The sequence below is a fragment of the Peromyscus californicus genome, unplaced genomic scaffold, assembly GCF_007827085.1.
Source record: "Peromyscus californicus insignis strain IS unplaced genomic scaffold, ASM782708v3 Scaffold_21__1_contigs__length_65335640, whole genome shotgun sequence".
Classification (NCBI taxonomy): domain Eukaryota; kingdom Metazoa; phylum Chordata; class Mammalia; order Rodentia; family Cricetidae; genus Peromyscus; species Peromyscus californicus.
This window is the reverse complement of record NW_026294514.1, coordinates 63,784,950-63,803,801: the sequence shown is the minus strand read 5'-3', so window position 1 is coordinate 63,803,801 and position 18,852 is coordinate 63,784,950. Positions and strand designations below refer to the sequence as shown.

Sequence of the window (18,852 nt, the reverse complement as noted above, 5' to 3'; positions counted from 1 at the left end):
CTAAACTAACCAGGAAACATCTACCATGTTATTGGAAATAGACTACCTTAGACATGATTTCCTCATCTCCATATGCAGCTAGCCAGTGTTTATCTTATAATTCTTAGCTTCATGACTGTCCTGGCCCCTCAGCTCCCAGAGATCCCTCTTAAACTGTTTGAGATTGGTTCCCTGTGCTGGTGGTTGTGGCACATGTCTTTAATCCAAGTAGTCCTGATGCCGAGGTGGGTGGATCTCTGAGTTCGAGGCCAACCTGGTCTACAGTGCAAGTAGGATGGCCAGGGTTACACACACACACACACATACATACATACATACATACATACATACATACATACACACACACACACACACACACGGACGGACGCACGCACGCACGCAAGCACGTGCACACGTACACACACACACAGAGACAGACAGACAGACAGAATATGTTCCTCACATGAGCTTTCTCCTCTATCCCACCAAACCAGGGTTTCTGTCTTTGTGTGCTTCACATTCATCAGAGTATGTGACACCCTAGATGCATGCAGCAAGTGTGGGTTGACTGGCTAGTGCTGGTATGGAAAGTCAAGCTGAATGTGTCAGGTGGGAGCAGAGAACATGTAATGGTTGAATCAGTGGTAATGAGGGAAAATTCTCAGGAAGAGGGATGTCAGGAGGTATTTCCAGCTGCCACAGGCCAGAGTCTCTAAGTTGTAAGTGATGAGAGGGAAATGGGGTCAGACAACTTGGATCTGAATAGTCCATAGAAGATCCAAGAAGAATTTCTGCAAGGAGGTTGGAAACCCCAGACTCACACCACTGAAATACAGACAACTACATACTGGTGTCCTTCTCTCTTGCAGGGAAACTTTCTACCCAATCCTCCACGAATATATGGTAGGAAAAAAAAGGTAAGTTCTCATGTGATTTTACACACAAAGCTTCTTATATTATGATGTCTCAGTTGGGTTGTCATACTTAAAGTACCTCTCACTCCTTCCTCTACTTTAATCTTTTCTTGTTTTCAGCCTGTGTCTTTACTCATGCTACTGTACTGTGTGTAAGGCTGGTCTTCCTTCAGTGTTGACCCCTTTGAGCTGGAGATGATAAAGAGCCACCAACATAGACTTCAATGGTCACATATCACTGGACACTGAGCTTCACGGCTCACTGAGTTTTTGAACTTCAGACCTGTGTATTATTTGTCATTTGCATTATTGCCTGGCTGGTTTGAACTCTGAACCACTGGGATGTTTCATCCACTCAGTTTCCTAGAAGGAAACTACCGTGTAACCTGGTCAATGGATACTTTAAAGCCCATTGCCTCTACCTTCCCCCAAATGCTAAGAGTACCTCTTCCTGGATCACTCAAATGAGCTAGAAATGTCCAGTCCAGGCAACCATCCTTCTTCCTGGGTGCAATGCTCCATAGCAACAAGGGGCACTTCTCTCTCTCTTATTTTGAGTCTCTATTTGCAAGAACAGAGTTCCCAGAGAAAGAGAAGCCAAGATCCATTTCCACTTTCCTAAGTCTCTCAGGGCCTCTTCATCTGTTCAGAGCCATGGATTCTGGGAGCTTCTGTGTCACTTCACATGACAGCTTCCCAGCCCATGCAGGACCATTTAAGCTTTCTGGTGATAACTGTGTGTGTCAGATCCTCTGGTATGGTCACCAGAACCATTAGTTCTGTATTCTGACATCTGCCTTGAGATACCTGGATTCTCTTTTCCCAAGGAAAGCCATATTTACTCATCTGTATATTGCACCATTACCAAGTATCCTCAGAACATCCAAGGACTGTAGAGATGATGGAAACAATAGCCCTGAGGGACCTCAAGGATTGTGTCAAAGTCACTGTTTACATTAAAGAATAACAAATAGTGTGAAGTGGGAGATTCTAGAACAGTGGACAGTGACACTCCCCTCAGGTGATTGTGTACCAGATCATGCTTCTCTCCAGCTCTCGGCCCTGGACTGGGGTTAAGAGCTGAGAATGCCTGGGTCACAGAAGGAAGAGTGACAAGTCATTCCAATGGCTTTGCAAAAGCAATGTGAAGTCCAGTGTTGCTTCTAAATGTGCAGCCAGACAGACTTCTTTTTGAGTTGTGAATAGATGGGTGGGAGGCCATTAAGAGGAAAAGCTGCAGCCCTGGGTGCCTTGGGTTCATTCGATTTTCAGAGCTATGACCGCAGGAGAGCTACAGATGGTGATAGATTTCCTCTGTAGGATCTCCCAGACTCCAGAACTCTGAGCCTTATACATTCTGGTATATGATTGGTACTCCACAGCTTCATTCTCACTTCAGCTACTCTGGGGTGAGGTGTTGGTGTTCGTGGTTGATACATCCTGGGTGGCCAAATTGAGGAAAAATGGTTGACAGCTATTAATGTTTGAGGACTGGTCAAATTGTTCAAACCAGCCTGTAGAAACCAGACCCTGCCTCTTTGTATGACTCCACAAAGGCTTCTTGGGGACCAAGAGCCATGGAGTAGAACTTGCTTTGGGTCAAACAGTAGTTTGACAACATCTCTTTCTCCAGAGAGATGCACAGGTCCATAAAAATAGGTATGGAAAAAAGTAGATATTTTAAGAGAAACCCTCTAGACAGAACAAATAAAACCAATATTTTTAATCAAAGAATTAAGGACTGAGTGCCCTCTGTCAAGTGGTGGTTCCTGGGAACCCTCTACATGTGCATGAGGCCATGGCTTCTAAAGGCTGAAGTGAAAGGGAGATCAAGAAACACATTTGAGTGGTCATGATGGAAAGCCTTAGTGAGAAAGCCCTCACGTGTTAGGTCATGGCCTCTGTGGCTGAAGCACCTCCTCTGACTTTGCTGTTGGCACTAACTTCAATTTGTTAGATGGGGACTCCAAGCACTTGAGTTGTTCGTACCCAGTGCACTCTAAGTAATAATACGAACTTTAGCCGGGGTGATGGCACATGCTTGGAACCTCAGCACATGGAACATAGAAACACGAAGATCAGTAGTTCAGGTCCAGCACTGGCTATATAGTGAGTCTAGGGCCAACTTGGGCTACCTGAGACCCATCTCAAAAATAACAACAGCTGGGAGGTGGTGGTACACGTCTTTAATCCCAGCACTGGGGAGGCAGAGCCAGGTGGATCTCTGTGAGTTCGAGGCCAGCCTAGTCTACAGAACAAGATCCAGGACAGGCACCAAAACTACACAGAAAAATCCTGTCTCGAAAAACAAAACAAAACAAAACAAAAAAACCCAACAATAAAGCTGGTGGTGATAAAACAAATGTAAACAACTATCATTTGGCTACTTAAATGAATGACATATTTAAATCTTACATTTAATATTGTCATTTCAATTTTCCCTTTCTGCAGAGAACACAGAATTTGTACAGTTCTCCAGCTGACCCTTGTGTAAGTACTGACTCATAGTTACAATCCCTAAAGAGCCCCAGTCTTCCCCTTGGTGCATTGCCTGTGTCTTGTTGCCTCTCCCCTGAAAGGACTCACCATTAACTTGGTTGTGCTGCTCTGGGTGATGAGCAAAGATTACCAGATTTGTTCCCAACCCAGGGAGGAGGGGCCAGTCTGGGTGTCTGGGCCAGAAGCACCCTACCATGTGTGTCCCCGTGTGTTCTCATGTCCTCATTCTCCCTAAAGGTGAGGGTGAGACAGAGCTCTAGATGTCTGGGGTCCCTGGGACAGAGCCTGGTGTGGCAGTGGGCATGGCTGGCTGTGGATGAAGGGTGAGGAGCAAATATGAGAGGAGACAGCATCTGTAAAAGGCAGCGTGTGGAAATATAACATCCCAGCATACATCCTAAATGTAGGTAGAGCTCAGGGGGAGACAGCATCTGTAAAAGGCAGTGTGTGGAAATATCACACCCCAGCATGCATCCCAAATGCAGGTCGAGCTCAGGGGGAGACAGCATCTGTAAAAGGCAGTGTGTGGAAATATCACATCCCAGCATGCATCCCAAATGCAGGCAGAGCTCAGGGGGAGCCGGTCAGGCCTCATGTGCAAGTTCTAGGTATGAACCTCTCTTCGTCCTGAAGAAAATTTCCTGCAGAGTGAATGGCTTCTCATGGAAACCCTGGGGTCAGTCTGAAGGGAGCCATCATGGGCCCATTTGGTTAGGACCAAAACCATCACCACGGACCAATTCATAGGGTGTTTTACCTTGGTCAGTTTGGCTGGTTCTCAAGCATAGGCAAACCATCTGTATTAGTCAGGGTTCTCTAGAGTCACAGAACGTATAGATGGAATCTCTCTCTCTCTCTCTCTCTCTCTCTCTATATATATATATATATATATATATATATATTTATATATGAATAAATTTCATATATATTGAATAATATATAAATTATTAAATAATATATAAATTATTAAATATATATGAATATATATATTTATTAAATATATATTAAATTTATTAGAATGACAAATGGGCTGCAATCCAGTGAATCCAACCAAGGCTTGCTGTGAATGGAAAGTCCAAGAATCTCGTAGTTAGTTGCTCAGTCCCATGAGGCTGGGTGTCTCAGCTGGTCTTCTGTATGTGCTGGAATCCTGAAGAAGTAGGCTCCAATGCCAGTGAAGGAATGGATGTGCTGGCAAGGCTAGGGCAAGCAGGAAAAGAAGAACAAACCCTTCCTTCTTCCACTGTCCTTATGTAGGCTTCCAGCAGAAGGTGTGGCCCAGATTAAAGGTGTGTCTTCCCGCCTCAAGATCTGGATTAAAGGTGTGTGTCATTCCACCTCAAGATCTGGATCAAAGGCATGCTGTCTTCCTGCCACAATGCACACAAATGGTGTGCCCAACATTTCTGGATTATAGTTCATTCCAGATATAGTCAAGTTGACAACCAAGAATAGCCATCACAATCTACCCCTTGTCAACTGGACACATAATCATATCTCCTTATGTCATGATTAATTTCCAAATAAAAACAATAAACAAGTTATAATAATACCTAAACATAATATAACTATGCCATATACAATCACAAACACATTATATATTTAACCAGGTCATAATTACACCTAAAGTGATATAACTATCTCTCATACAACCACAAATGAATTTTAAATTTAGAACAGATGGCAATGTCCCTTGGGAGACATCTTATTATTATTCTCTTAATTGTTATTACAACATTTGATAAGGAAATTGAGAGAAAACACAAATGTCTGTACAAATACATTCTTAGCAAAATACAACAGAAGCACTCATATCAGTTATAATCCTCATTTCTGCAAGTGGTCATGTTGCCTTAGATGGTCTTTATAACTACCTTCCTCTACTACCATTCTGTATTTCCTCCACCCTAGGCAAGCCCCTCAACAGATCTTAGCTCTTTTCCTAGAAAAGTGACCCACACCTTCATTCCTGATGGGTCTGTGCCCTTTGTCATCCTGCCTGGATCAGGCTGTTGTAGCTTCCCATTGACTTTAATCACAGGACACAGTAGCACCAAGAGACACCCTAAAGGTCTCTTGCATTCCAGACATAATCTTTCTTACTTCCATTGTGGAGTGACAATCCAATCTTCCCATGGTAATCTGGATGATTCACCCTAATGCTCTTACTCCTTTCTTAGCCTATTGGTTTAAGGGCATCAGAAGCCCAAAAGGACCAGGGGGAAGTCTTAGCTTCCAGTTCAATGGAATGTTTGTTGTGGCTCCTGGCAGGAGCACTCCCCCCTCCTCTGGAACCAAATCTTCTAGGCTAGCAGAACTTAGGGATGTGGAAACAGGTAGCAAAACCTTTCCTAGTGGGTCACTAGGGGTGATAGTGAGTGCAACTGTTTCCTTTCCCACCCCTTGATTCCTGGACCCATGGATCCTGGCTATGGGAGAAACAGTACCATATATTGGATGCTGATTCAAACATACACCAGCCCTCCAGACTGCTGCCACCTAATTGGCACTGTAACTGTGTTTTTGAAAGGCCATTCCATCTTTCTATCTTCAGGATGGTGGGGAACATGGTAAGACCAGTGGATTCCATGATCATGGGCCCATTGTCACACTTCTCTGGCTGTGAAATGAGTTACCTGCTCAGAAGAAATACCATGTGTGGAATACCATGTTAGTGGATCAGGTACTCTGTAAGCATGGATGGTGGTTTTGGGAGAAGCATTAACCACAATAAGTATCTATTCCAGTAAGGACAAAGCATTGTCCCTTCCATGGAGGAAATGGTCCAATGTAGTCAACCTGCCACCAGGTTGCTGGCTGGTCACCCCAGGGAATAATGCCATATCTGGGGCTCAGTGTTGGTCTCTGCTATTGACAGATATGGCACTCAGCAGCAACTGTAGCCAGTCAGACTTGGTGAGCAGAAGTCCATGTTGCTCAGCACATACATAACCCCCATCTCAGCCACCATGGCCTCTTTGTTTATGTGCCCATTGGGCAGTGACAGGAATGTGTGGGGAAAGAGGCTGACTGTCCACCAAGCAAGTCATCCTATCTACTAGATTACTGAACTCCTCCTCAGCTGAAGTCACCTTTTGATTAGCATTTACATAAGACACAAGTATCTTTCCTTTGCCCATTTGGAGAAATCTAGCCACATACTTCTTCCCCAGATGTCTTTCTCACCAGTTTTCCAATCATGCTCTTTTCAAGTCCCTGACCATCCATCCAGTCCATTGGCTACAGCCCATGAATCAGTGAACAATCACACATCTGACCATTTCTCCTTCCAAACAAACTGTAATATCATGTGTACTGCTTGGAGTTCTGCCCACTATGAAGATTTTCTTTTACCAGTCTCTTTCAAGGTTGTCCCAGAAAGGGGTTGTAATACTGCAGCTGTGTACTTTTGGGTGGTGCCTGCATAACATGCAGAACCATCAGTAAATCAGCCCTAATCTTCTCTTTCTCAGTCAACCGACCATAGATCAGCCCTAATCTTCTCTTTCTAAGTCAACCGACCATAGAGAACTCCCCACAAGGCGCATGCTTGGCAGTAGACAGCATTGTAACAGGAGTAGAAACTGTAGCCATTTTGGACAACTTTTTATGTAACTTGCTTGTGCCTTTAGGACCTGCTCAGGACCAATCATGTATATACCACTTCCATGTGATAATAGATTGCTCCTTTGCACATCTTACTTTATGACTTGATGGTCCAATAACACTCAGTTCAGGTCACATGGTAACTTGGTGGCCCACTGTCAAATGTTCAGTTTCCATAAAGGCCCAATAGCAAGCCAAAAGCTTTCTTTCAAAGGAAGAATAGTTGTCTGCAGATGACAGTAGAGCCTTACTCCAAAATCCCAAGGGTCTCTTCTGTGATTCACCTATAGAGATCTAACAAAGGCTCCAAATAGCATCCCTATCTGTCACTGACACCTAGTAGATAGGTCTGCTGGATCATGTGGTCCAAGTGGTAGAGCAGCCTGCAGAGCAGCCTGGACCTGTTGAAGAGCCTCCTCCTGTCCCAGGCCCCACACAAAGCTAGCAGCTTTCCAAGTCACTTGGTATATGGACCAGAGTAACACCGAAGTGAGGAATGCGCTGTCTCCAGAATCCAAATAGACCTACTAAATGTTGTGTTTCTTTCTTGGTGGTGGGAGGGGCCAGGTGCATTAACTTAGCCTTCACTTTAGAAGGAGTATCTCTGCATGCCCCACACCACTAGATTCCTAAGAATTTCACCAAGGTGGACAGACGGTCCTTGAATTTTGGCTGGATTTATTTCTCATCCTCTGACACGCATATGATACCAATGAGTTCAAAGAGGTTGTTACCTCCTGTTCACTTGGTCTAATCATCATAATGCTGTCAATATAATGCACCAGTGTAATATTTTGTGGAAGAGACAGATGATCAAGATTCCTTCTAACTAAGTTATGACACAGGATAGGAGAGTTAATATACCCCTGAGGCAAAACAGTAAAGATATACTGCTGGCCTTGCCAATTGAAAGCAAATTACTTCTGGTGGTCCTTATGGACAGGTACAGAGAAAAAGGCATTTGCTAAATCAGTAGGTGCATACTATGTACCACTACATCTGGCACAGCAGCTGCAATGCAGAGTCACTACTTGATTGAGTTTTCGTTAGTCAGCTGTCATTCTCCATGATCCATCTGTCTTCTGCACTGGCCAGATAAGAGCGTTAAATGGAGATATGGAATGGGAACCACCACCTCTGTGTCTTTCAAGTCCTTGGTGGTAGCTCTAATTCCTGCAATTCCTCCAGGGATGTGATAATGTTTTTGATTCACTGTTTTCCCTGGCAGAGGCAACTCTAAAGGCTTCCATTTAGCCTTCCCAACCATAATAGCCCTCACTCCATAGAGGGAACCAATGTGAGAACCCTGTCAACTTCTAAGTATATCTATCCCAATTATACATTGTGGAACTTGAGAAATAACCACCGGATGAGTTCGGGGACCCACTGGACCTACCATGAGCCAGACATCAGTCAAAACTCCATTATCACCTGGCCTCCATAATCCCCTATTTTAACTGGCAGGACACAATGTTTCTCAGGATCTCCTGGAATCAGCGTCAATTCAGAAATCAGAATCCAATGAAACCTAGAAAGTCTGACTTTCCTTCCCCCAGTATACAGTAACCCTTGTGAAAGGCCTCAGGTCCCTCTGAGGAACAACTGGAGAAAGATTAGTTGTAAACTTTTAGGTGTCTTCTCAGGGTCCTTTCTCAGGGCACCTGGCCACCCTTTCATTCAAGGGGTTCTGAGTCTGCAAATTGACTCAAGTCTGGAAACTGATTCACTGGCTGGGATTGCCTTTTGCCTTGATCCAATGTGCCTTTCTTTCATTTGAGAATTTTTCTGCTTATACAGGTCAAACAGAAATGTAGCAAGTTTCCTATCTATTTCATGCTTAGAAACACCATGATTGATTAGCCAGTACCAAAGGTCCATAGGAGTCATGCCACTCTAAAACTGACCTTGTTTGTGCTGATCATTACAGGTTAAGCCATTATGAACACTGTTTTGTCTACACTGCCCATTATGATAGCTATGGCCACCTTGTCTCTGGCAATTCAATGCTACCACCTGGCCCCTGCTACCACCTGGCCCAATTAAACTCACTGCATTTAATTCATCCAATTGAGCAGCAGCATCTCCAACTGTAAGATCTGACACAGGAAAAGGGTGACAAAACTTTTCAAATGTGCTGGTGCCCTCTCACCATTTTTTTGTCTTACAGGATTCATGAAGGGTATGTCTTCTGGGCCTTCCCATTGGGGAGGTTTAGATTTTACACAGCACACCCACTCTAGCACTGCCATTTCCCTGAGCCTTAAACTCCCTTTGTCAACACTAAGCCAAGGGACATCAGGCATCTCCAACTCCTGTTCAGGAGGCCATCTTTTGACAAATGCTTCAGCCAACCATTCAAAGAAACTTGACACTTTTTTTTAACTGTGTGAGCTTCCATATTAAACCTAGACTCTCCACTCAGAGGGCCCATATCAAGGCTGTGATTATCTTGATTAACCAATTGTGTGTGGCAAAGAATTTGGCGACCCTATGTATGAAACTTTTGACAGTTTGGGGGAAATAAGAAAAATGATGTTGCTGGTTGGTTGCTCTTAGCATCTCTGGATAAATTGATAAAAGGGTAGGAATGAGCGCCATGATAAAATTAACCAACTTCAGAATACGGTGAAGCCCAGCAATGAACTCAAAATTGACCAGCTCCAGATGTGTTTAAAGGTTTTTAAGTGTGCCCTGGATCCAGTTTTATGTTCCTTCCACCATTATCCCATACCCTTAAAATCCATCCCCACACATATTCCCCAGATTTCTGCTTGAATGAAAATCCTTAAGCTCCTCAGTAGTGTAGCGTACTTCCTCATGGACTGCACTTTCTACTTCCTCTCCAGGAACCTGCTTTGCCTTGAGTCTGGTTATAGGTCTAGAGACAACTATTTATGGACCCTGAAGGACATATGTATTGTCTTGCCTGGCATTTCCTTCAGAGAAAGTCACTGCTGGTGTAGCAGACACTGAAGGATTAATCTCCTCAGTGAAAGGTCAAAAGGGCAATGTTTCACAGGGTGGGACTGAGGGTGCTACTTCCTCAGGTAAGAATCTGAGGGTGCAAAGTTCTCAGGTTCAATAGAGTCCTTCCACACATCCCCGTCCAGGTTGTAGGATCCCATTCTTTGCTAATTAATGCCCTTCCTTTAACTGCTGACACCCTGAGGCTGAGACTTGAATTTTTGCTGTAATTCAGGCAACCTTATAATGAGGGCTTCAGTTTGGTTTTAAGCTCTGTGGCTGCTGGAGAGGTTTTCTTCCAGGGCAAACTTAAAAACCTTTAGGCTGTTTATTCACATCTGGAGCTGGTCAATTTTGAGTTCATTGCTGGGCTTCACCGTATTCTGAAGTTGGTTAATTTTATCATGGAGCTCATTCCTACCCTTTTATCAATTTATCCAGAGATGCTAAGAGCAACCAACCAGCAACATCATTTTTCTTATTTCCCCCAAACTGTCAAAAGTTTCATACATAGGGTCACCAAATTCTTTGCTGCTTACAATTGGTTAATCAAGATAATCAAAGCCATTTATATTTTTAAGTTTGTAATATAGTTCACACCATGGGCTTTCAGTATTCTCTGAGCTACCTGGAGATGGAGTGCCCAGAGAGACTTCATTATCTGAAGGTGCTGGTGAATTAAAAAGCCTATTCCAAATACTTAAAAGATTCATCCTTATAGTTCTGTTTCTCTAGAACCACTCTGGTACCAAAATCTGTAGCAGTTAGGATTCTCTAGTCATAGAATTTATGGAAGGAATCTATCTATCTATCTATCTATCTATCTATCTATCTATCTATCTATCTATAATCTATCGATCTACCATCTAATTATCTATCTATATCTATATATATGCAAAAAGGGACTTTATTGGAATGACTTACAGACTGCAGTCCAACTAATCCAACAATGGCTAGCTGTTAATGGAAAGTTCAAGAATCTATAAGTTAATCAACCCATGAGGCTGGGTGTCTCAGCTGGTCTTCTGTATACACTGGAATCCCAAAGAACAAGGCTCCAGTGCCAGTGAAAGAATGGATGTGCTGGCAAGGCAAGGGCAAGCAGGAATAGAAGAATGGACGATCCTTCCTTTCTCTGTTGTCCTTATATAGGCTTCCAGCAGAAGGTGTGGCCCAGATTAAAGATGTGTCTTCCTGCTTCAGGATCTGGATTAAGGGTGTGTTTCATTCTGGCTGAAAATCCTGACCAAAGGCATGCTGTCTTCCTGCCTCAAGATCTGATCACAGATGTGCCCTCCATTTCTGGATTGTAGTTCATCCCGGATATAGCCAAGTTGACATCCAAGAACAGCCATCACATCACCATAATCCTTCCGGTCCTGTCAATATTCTTTGCTCACCAGCATCCTTGTATTTTGTGGATCTTGCTAAACAAAGCAAAATTTTAAATAAAATTAAAAATTCGTGTTCAGGGGAAAGTGAATTGAATGGATTTAGAAAATGAGAGCACAGAAGCAGGATGGACTCCTGGGTTTGTGGTGCATGGAGCACGTTATATAAAATGGAAGCTACAACGAAAGAGCACGGTGCAGGAGGAAGATGCACTGTAGTTTAACAGGATGAGTGTGAGGGGCACCTAGGGAGCCCTAGAGGAGACATCGCTGAGCATTAGGACATGTAGGGCTGCAGAGGAGAGATGAGACGCCCTGAAGCTGAGGACACAAGGGGAAACCTGCGGCTGGGGAATGACTCTGATCATATGGACAGACTGTGGCCAAGGATGGAAACCTGAGGAATTCCATCCTTTGTGAGGCCGAGGAGAAGGATTCAGGAAGGAAAGTGGTCCAGCAGTTGAGGTGATAGAGCAAAACCACCAAGAATGATGCCACAGGCCAGGCTTCTCCTGAAGGCAGAGATGGCACAGGGCACAGAGTGATTGACCCTGTCACCTTGCCTACTTCCCTTCTTCCCACCACTCACTCAGTGGTGGACCAGTCCTCAGGCCTGTGCCATGTTTGGCCCTCAGATGGTCACAAGAAAGAATTTTCCCAAAAGCCCAAGGACTACATAGGAGTTTTCCTTTCACACCATCCCTTCCACTTTCCCTCCCTCTCTTCCTTCCATGATGTTTTTGAGACAGGGTCTCATGTAGATCAAATTGACCTCAAAGTCACTATGTAGCCAAGGATGGCCTTGAACTCCTGATCCTCCTGTCTCGACTTTCCACTGCTGAGGTTCCTGGAAATGTTCCACCACGTCTGACTTGGGAGTTTTCTATATGGGTATAGAGCCACCATCCAGTTCTCCAACTATCACTGTTCTTTCTGAAAGTGACACCAGGAATGCATGTGTTCCTGTCCACATGTCACTCAGATACTTTCTGGTTCCTGTATTAACACTAATCATAGGAACCTCCACAACATCCTGAGGGAGGTTGTGAGGTACAAGTTAAAATAGTTCTCTGGTGGGGGACAGAAACTGAAACATGCCAGTCAAGGATGATAGAGGTTGTTAGCCAGGGGGCTTCACTTCCTGGAGCAGAGTGGTACAGAGAACTCAGAGACCATTTTAGGCCTCAGTTGTTTGTTTTTGTACAGAGGTTTCAAACTGTCTTCAAACTCATAGTTTTTCTGCCTTAATCTCCTAAGTGGGGTGCCTTAATCTGAGCACCCCACTTAAGCCTTCCAACTTTTCTAGATATCCGGGCAGGATATAACAATGAGCCTTAATTTTGGTGTTATGCCGCTCTTCCCACAGAGCAGCGGTCAGTCATAGGCCACTTCTGCACCTTGAGCACACATGGATTTGAGTACCATACAGCGGGTATCTACTGGTCTCTTCTTCATTGCTCTGTACAGCCTATGGATTTGAATAAACAGACCTTCCTCTATAGCAACAAGGCACACACACTGTCAATTGACCTTCTCTAGATGAAAACTGAATCTGACTGACTACAGCCACTCCGTGTTAGGCCTGGCAAGAAGTCCAATCTCTGTTGACTTGCGGGGATTTTTCTCTTTCATACAACATAGTTCTCTTTTCGGCTCCCAGAAAATGATGGCAGAGCTTTGGTCTCTGTCTCAATTCCCTTTCCTGTGACTGTGATAAAATACCCTGGCAAAGGCAGCTTAAGAGAGGATGGGCTTAACTGACTCATAGATCTAGGTTCCAGTCCATCCTTGCAGGGGAGTCGAGGTGGTAGGAACATGGAACATGGGTCACATCACATCCACCATCAAGAGCATAGAGCAATGAGCTAACCTGTGTGTGTTCATGATCACTGCACTTTCTCCGCTCACACACTCCAGGAACCCACTGTGGGCAGGTCTAACTGAAATTAACGTGATCTCTAATAGACATTCTCAGAAGTTCTTTTCTCAGGTGATTCTAGATTATATCAAGTTTACAATTAAAACCATCCCAGTCTCCATCCCTGAATGGTTGTCATGACTACAGTCCTTATCTTTAAGTGGTGGTGACTCCATACCTCACATGCCCATTTTCTTTGGTCATGTGGAATCTTCTACAAGATTCCAACAGCCACAGAGTCCTTTCCTTCTTTGTACCCACTTGGCTGGTCATCTGTACTCATACCCTGTCTTCTCAGAGGCCCCACCACAGGCTCTTTAGGTACAGAACTCACTGTCTAAAATCTCTCTGCAGACTCTTTCTTCAAAGGCTTGTTCATGGCTCCATTACAGAATGTGGTATTCTCTTAGTTTATCCCATCAAATTAAATTCCTAGTATTATCATCTCTTGATGAGTCAATATCATCATTGCTACGTAGGCAAATGAACTTAATATTTACTTCAGAAATTCATTTTATCTACATCATAGGAAAAGTAGTCAGATTGTGTAAAATAGTGTTTTCTTGCTAGTCTTTCTGTCAGGATCTTTTGTTGACAAGGAAGATTGTTTTGGGACTGGTTCATGGCCCCCTTCTCTCAAACTTCACTGAAGAGCAGAAAGTCTTGTTACACATTTTACATTCCATGATGTTCCTTATTGTCCCAGGAAGATGCATCCATGTCCTTGCAGATTCATACAAAGGCCCCACATTGAGGATTGCCACAGTGGTGGCTCTGTGGGTCTCATCTCCCCATGATGTGAATGTTCTACTTTCTAGATGCAAAACTCAGATGAGTGTGAGGTGTGCCGGGATGTAGGAACACTCTTCTGCTGTGATACTTGCTCCAGAGCCTTCCATGAGGAGTGTCACATCCCAACGGTGGAGGCTGAGATGTGAGTGAGATGTGGTCCCTTCTCTGTCTCCTCTTAGACACCTTTTCCTTGTCGTAGACATAACTCTTGTAGATTGTGATCTTGTGTCTGATGAGGGATGAGTAAAAGCTCTTCATAACAGATATCAAACAGGAATATGCAGAGAGCTGTTTCTAGATGCTGTCAGCAAGGGCTTAATGTTCTCTGTTAGGGGAGGCTTCTCTCTTGATACAAAGCCTGGGCCATTTGCCTATGCATTGCTACTGCCTTTTCTTCAAAGCTGTTCACCAGAACTTCTTGTCAAAAAGATTAAGAGTGGAATATGCCAGGTTTTCTCTTTTGTACTTATTCATGAAAGAAGGAAACATGACTCTTTCCTACATTTCACCAGGATGTAATAGACCAATCGAGGTCCAAGGTTCCCAGAATTTGTGGAATCCATTTTACTGTGTACAGACCTGATAGCCTGGCCTCTCTGTGCTCCCAGAAACCTCTGTTGGAAAATGTAGATTCCTGCACTCACCACAAATTCCACTTTTCCCAAGAACTGGCTCCTGCCACAGCCCTGATGGGAGCACTGGCAGCTTAAGATCCCACAGGGGGTCCCTCAGAGCCTGGGAACCTCTCTCCCAGATGAGACTGTCAGTCATTTCTGAAAGCACAGTGGCAGGCATAGAACTGTGGCTGCTTTCAAGGCTTGTCTGCTGCTCACTTCGCGTCCAACCTTTCAGAACACCATGGAGCTGCATCTTCTGTAGGATGCAGTCCTTAGGAAGCCAACAGAGTCATCCAGAATCTGAGGTACTGCAGAGACGCATGGTGCCCCAGGAACAGTTGGTGAGTCCCTGTGAACCCCACACTTTCTCCTTTCTCCTGGAAGAGCACAAACAGGTTTGTAGTCAGAAGAATAGCACCAAAGGGAGCCTGCTCCTCCAAGACACACTCCATCATGCTGCTACCACAGCATAAACCATTGGCATAAGAACTAACTCAGCCATTCTAAGTCTGTAACCAAGATACACTAATGTTGGAGAAACTTCCAGAATGTGGATTTGAGTGGTTCCTTCCTCCTGGGCATGTGTATGGACTCTGTCTTAATAAGTCACTTTGATTGAGTCTCCTTTTCTTGCAGAAGTGTGAGTTTGTCCTCTTGAAAGTCTATTGCTGTTCTGAGAGCTCCTTTTTTTCCAAGATGCCATATTATTATTATGTAAGTATTGGTGGTTGAACCCCCCATTACTGGCTGCCATGATGTCGTGTGCCTTAGAGGGGCACATGTGAGATTGGGTTCACAATCCCCCAGGTCCACAGGCTCTGTTGTTTCTGTGGACTTTCTGTGGCCCTGTGGAAGGTAAATGCTGAGCCATACCAGTCCCTCTCCCATTGCTGTTTCTGTCTCCAGTTTAGGGAAACATCTGAGGGTGTGCAGAAAGCTATGTGGTTGGACATCATCAAGAAAAAGCTGAGAAAGAGAGGTTACTCTCACGTGGAAGAGTTTGTGCAAGACATGAGGCTCATCTTCCACAATCACAGGACCACGTTCAAGGTCAGCATTCCTCTCTGCCTGCATCTCATCTTCTTTCTGCCAGGTTACTCCTCCCTCAGTTTCTAGTATGTGGAAACTATAGTTTCCCACATCTTCCTTTATTAAAGTTGCATAAGCAAGAAGTCTGAGATGCCAGACCCAGTGGTGCATGCCTTTGATCACAGCCCTCAAAAGGCTGAGGTAGGAGGACTGTTTTGTGTTCACATCCTTCCTTTTCTATAGTATGAGACCCTATCTCAAAAGAAAAAAACTTCTGGAAGTGAAAAAAAATTGTTTGGTTTCATATGTAGATGGTGATGTGCTAACATGTCACCAGCATGACAGAGCTCATTTAATTCCCAGTCTCTGAGGCTAGAAGACCACACAGAGGACAGTTAAGCTACCTGCCCCCCCAACACAAGGGCATTTTTTTTTATTGATTGATTGATTTTAATATATATGTACACTCTGGGTGTATAGCCAGACTTTCTTTGGAACACCAGCTCCCAAATAATGACTTGCAGACTTCTTATTAATTATGAAAGCTTGGCATTAGCTTAGGCTTGTTCCCCACTAGCTCCTAAACCTTAAGTTATTAATGATGAAAGATTAAATTATTAATCTATGTTCTGCTCCTCAGTAGAGCGAATCCAACTTACTCTGCGTCTGGCTGGCAAAGCCCAGACCACCCCAGATTCCTTCCCCTCATTCCTATCTCTGCCCAGAAGTCCCACCTATCCTCCCCTGAGTAGCTATTGGATTTTTAGCTTTCTATTACACCAATCAGAAGGCACCTTAGGCAGATGAGGTAATAGAGAAACACATCTTTACAGTGTTCAGAAAGATTATCCCACAACAATGGGTATGATGGCAAAGGATTTTAATCCTAGCGTGTGTGTGTGTGTGTGTGTGTGTGTGTGTGTGTGTGTGTGTGTGTGTGTGTGGCAGAAGGCACTGTGTATGTCCATGGGAGTGTAGCTGCCCATGGAGGCCGGAGACATCAGATCCCTGAAAGCTGATGTTACAGCCGCCTGCATGAACACCAAGCCATTTCTCTAGATCCTAAGTGTCTTAATTAAGGTTTCCATTGCTGTAAATACTTACCGTGAGCACGGTAACTCTTATTAAAAGAAAACCTTTATTTGGGGCTAGCTTATAGTTACAGAGGTTTAGTTCATTGCCATCATGGTGTACAACTTGCAGGCAGACATGTGTTGATGAAGGAGCTGAGAGTTTTACATGTTGATCAACAGGCAGCAGGAGTCTGTGTCTACACTGAGTGTAGCTTGAGCATAGGAGACCTCAAAACCCACCCTCACAGTGACACACTTCCTCCAACAAGGCCACACCAATTCTAGCAAAGCCACACCTCCTAATAGTGCCACTCCTTGTGGTGACCAATTTTTTTTTTCCAAACCGTCACACTAGTTTAAATCTTTGTGTGTGTGTGTGTATGGATATGTGTGATGTGTATGTATACGTGAGTGTGTGCATGTTCATGTGTGAATTAAGAAGCATGTGTGTCATAGTACAGATGAGTGAGCTTATGTTCATGTGTGAATGCAAATGCCTGTATGCCATAGTATACATAAGTGTGTGCATGTTCATGTGGATGCAGAAGCATGTGTGTCATAGTACACATGAGGATCAAGTTAGAGGGCAACCATGGGTGTTCTTCACATTTCACCTTTTTTGAGACAAGGCAAACTGTTGGTCACCACCGTGGAGTGCTGGGATTACAGATGTGTGCTACCATGTGCAGCTTTGCATGGGTTTGGGGACCTGAACTCAGGTCCTCACACTTGTGTGACAAACATTGACCCACTGAGTCATCTCCCAGCTGAGAAGTTTCTGCTTCTTACCTTAAACAGGCACGATTCTCAGAAATACCAAAGTCTAAGTTTCCTTACTTGTGATTGGACCAGGGATGCACAGATTCCATCAGAGGGCAGAAGTGCTGACAAGGAGGAGATGTTTCTCTCACTGATAATGATCACCATCATTCCTGCTTTTGATATTTGTTTTCTAGGACCTTAACTTTGGCCAAATGGGACTTGGACTGGAGTCTGAGTTTGAGAAGACTTTCAAGGAAGTGTTTGCTATTCAGGACACAAATGAAAACAGTTGACTGATGTCCCGGATGCTGCTGGTGTCCTGGCACCTTGTCCTTTTCTGGCCAGGTCTTCCCACACACAGCAGTGAGTGCTCTCTACCGACTCCATCATCCACAGAGGATTCTCTGGGTCACATGCAGACAGCTGAAGCTGGGAGTCACACCTCCTGGCCTTGAGGTCCATCCCCCTGCCTCCAGCTGGAACCAAGGATGTAATAAATTGCTGTTCTCTGCTCCCCACGTCCAACTGATTTAGCTCTCTCTCTCTCTCTCTCTCTCTCTCTCTCTCTCTCTCTCTCTCTCTCTCACACACACACACACACACACACACACACATTTGCTTCCCTTGATCCTACTGCTGAGAGCGCTTTATAATAAACTACAAGCTTCTAAGACTCCAACTCACATGGTGACACACTCCTGTAATCCCAGCCCTTGGAAGGCTGAGGCAGGAGGACAGCTGCAAGTGTGATACCAGCCTGGGCTATATAGTGAGTTTAAGCTACTCTGGGTTATAAAGTAAGAGCCTGATTCAAGAGCAAAAAACTCACCAAATAAGACTCATAAAAAGGCCCCATCTCTGGATCTTTCTCTAAGAGACTCATCCTAGATGATGGTCCCAGAAGATGATGGTCCTAGAAGATAATGGTCCTAGAAACAAGGCCTCAGGGTGGGATTCTAGAGTTGGGTCACTGTCCAACCAAAAGGTGATTGGTGGGATATCAATAGGCCCTCAGGTGCTATACCAGCACACGGACCCAATTTTAGCCTGTAGAAAGGCACTAACGACTGTGTGAGCTACAGGCAAGGTGGCATATTCGCTAGTGGATGGAAACAAGGCAACTCTAAGAATGCTGGGATTTGCTGGCTGTTGGTACTTTGTGCTAATAGGTTGACAGAAGTTGCTGGCAGGCTTAGCTGCAGAATCCCAAGTGTAAGGAAAGAGACACCCAATCCTGCAGCTGTATTTTCAGACAGCAGCAAAGGCATGTTCCAGGTCCTTACAATCCGAAAGACAGAACTCCAGCAA

The 18,852-nt window shown here is 44.4% G+C and overlaps 1 protein-coding gene across 3 annotated transcripts in view; it reads left to right on the top strand.

The window, feature by feature from the left end:
- Window positions 1-18,069, top strand: part of LOC128117973 (nuclear body protein SP140-like) — a 43,456-nt gene extending 25,387 nt beyond the window's left edge. For all 3 annotated transcript variants that reach the window (XM_052750559.1, XM_052750558.1, XM_052750557.1), the window contains 7 exons: window positions 849-896; window positions 3,345-3,383; window positions 14,090-14,205; window positions 14,916-15,021; window positions 15,317-15,394; window positions 15,587-15,730; window positions 17,739-18,069. In XM_052750559.1, coding sequence (XP_052606519.1) covers window positions 849-896; window positions 3,345-3,383; window positions 14,090-14,205; window positions 14,916-15,021; window positions 15,317-15,394; window positions 15,587-15,730; window positions 17,739-17,837 — 630 coding nt within the window. In that variant the 3' untranslated portion in view covers window positions 17,838-18,069. The remainder of the gene's footprint in view (window positions 1-848; window positions 897-3,344; window positions 3,384-14,089; window positions 14,206-14,915; window positions 15,022-15,316; window positions 15,395-15,586; window positions 15,731-17,738) is intronic.
- The last annotated feature ends 783 nt before the right edge of the window (window positions 18,070-18,852 follow it).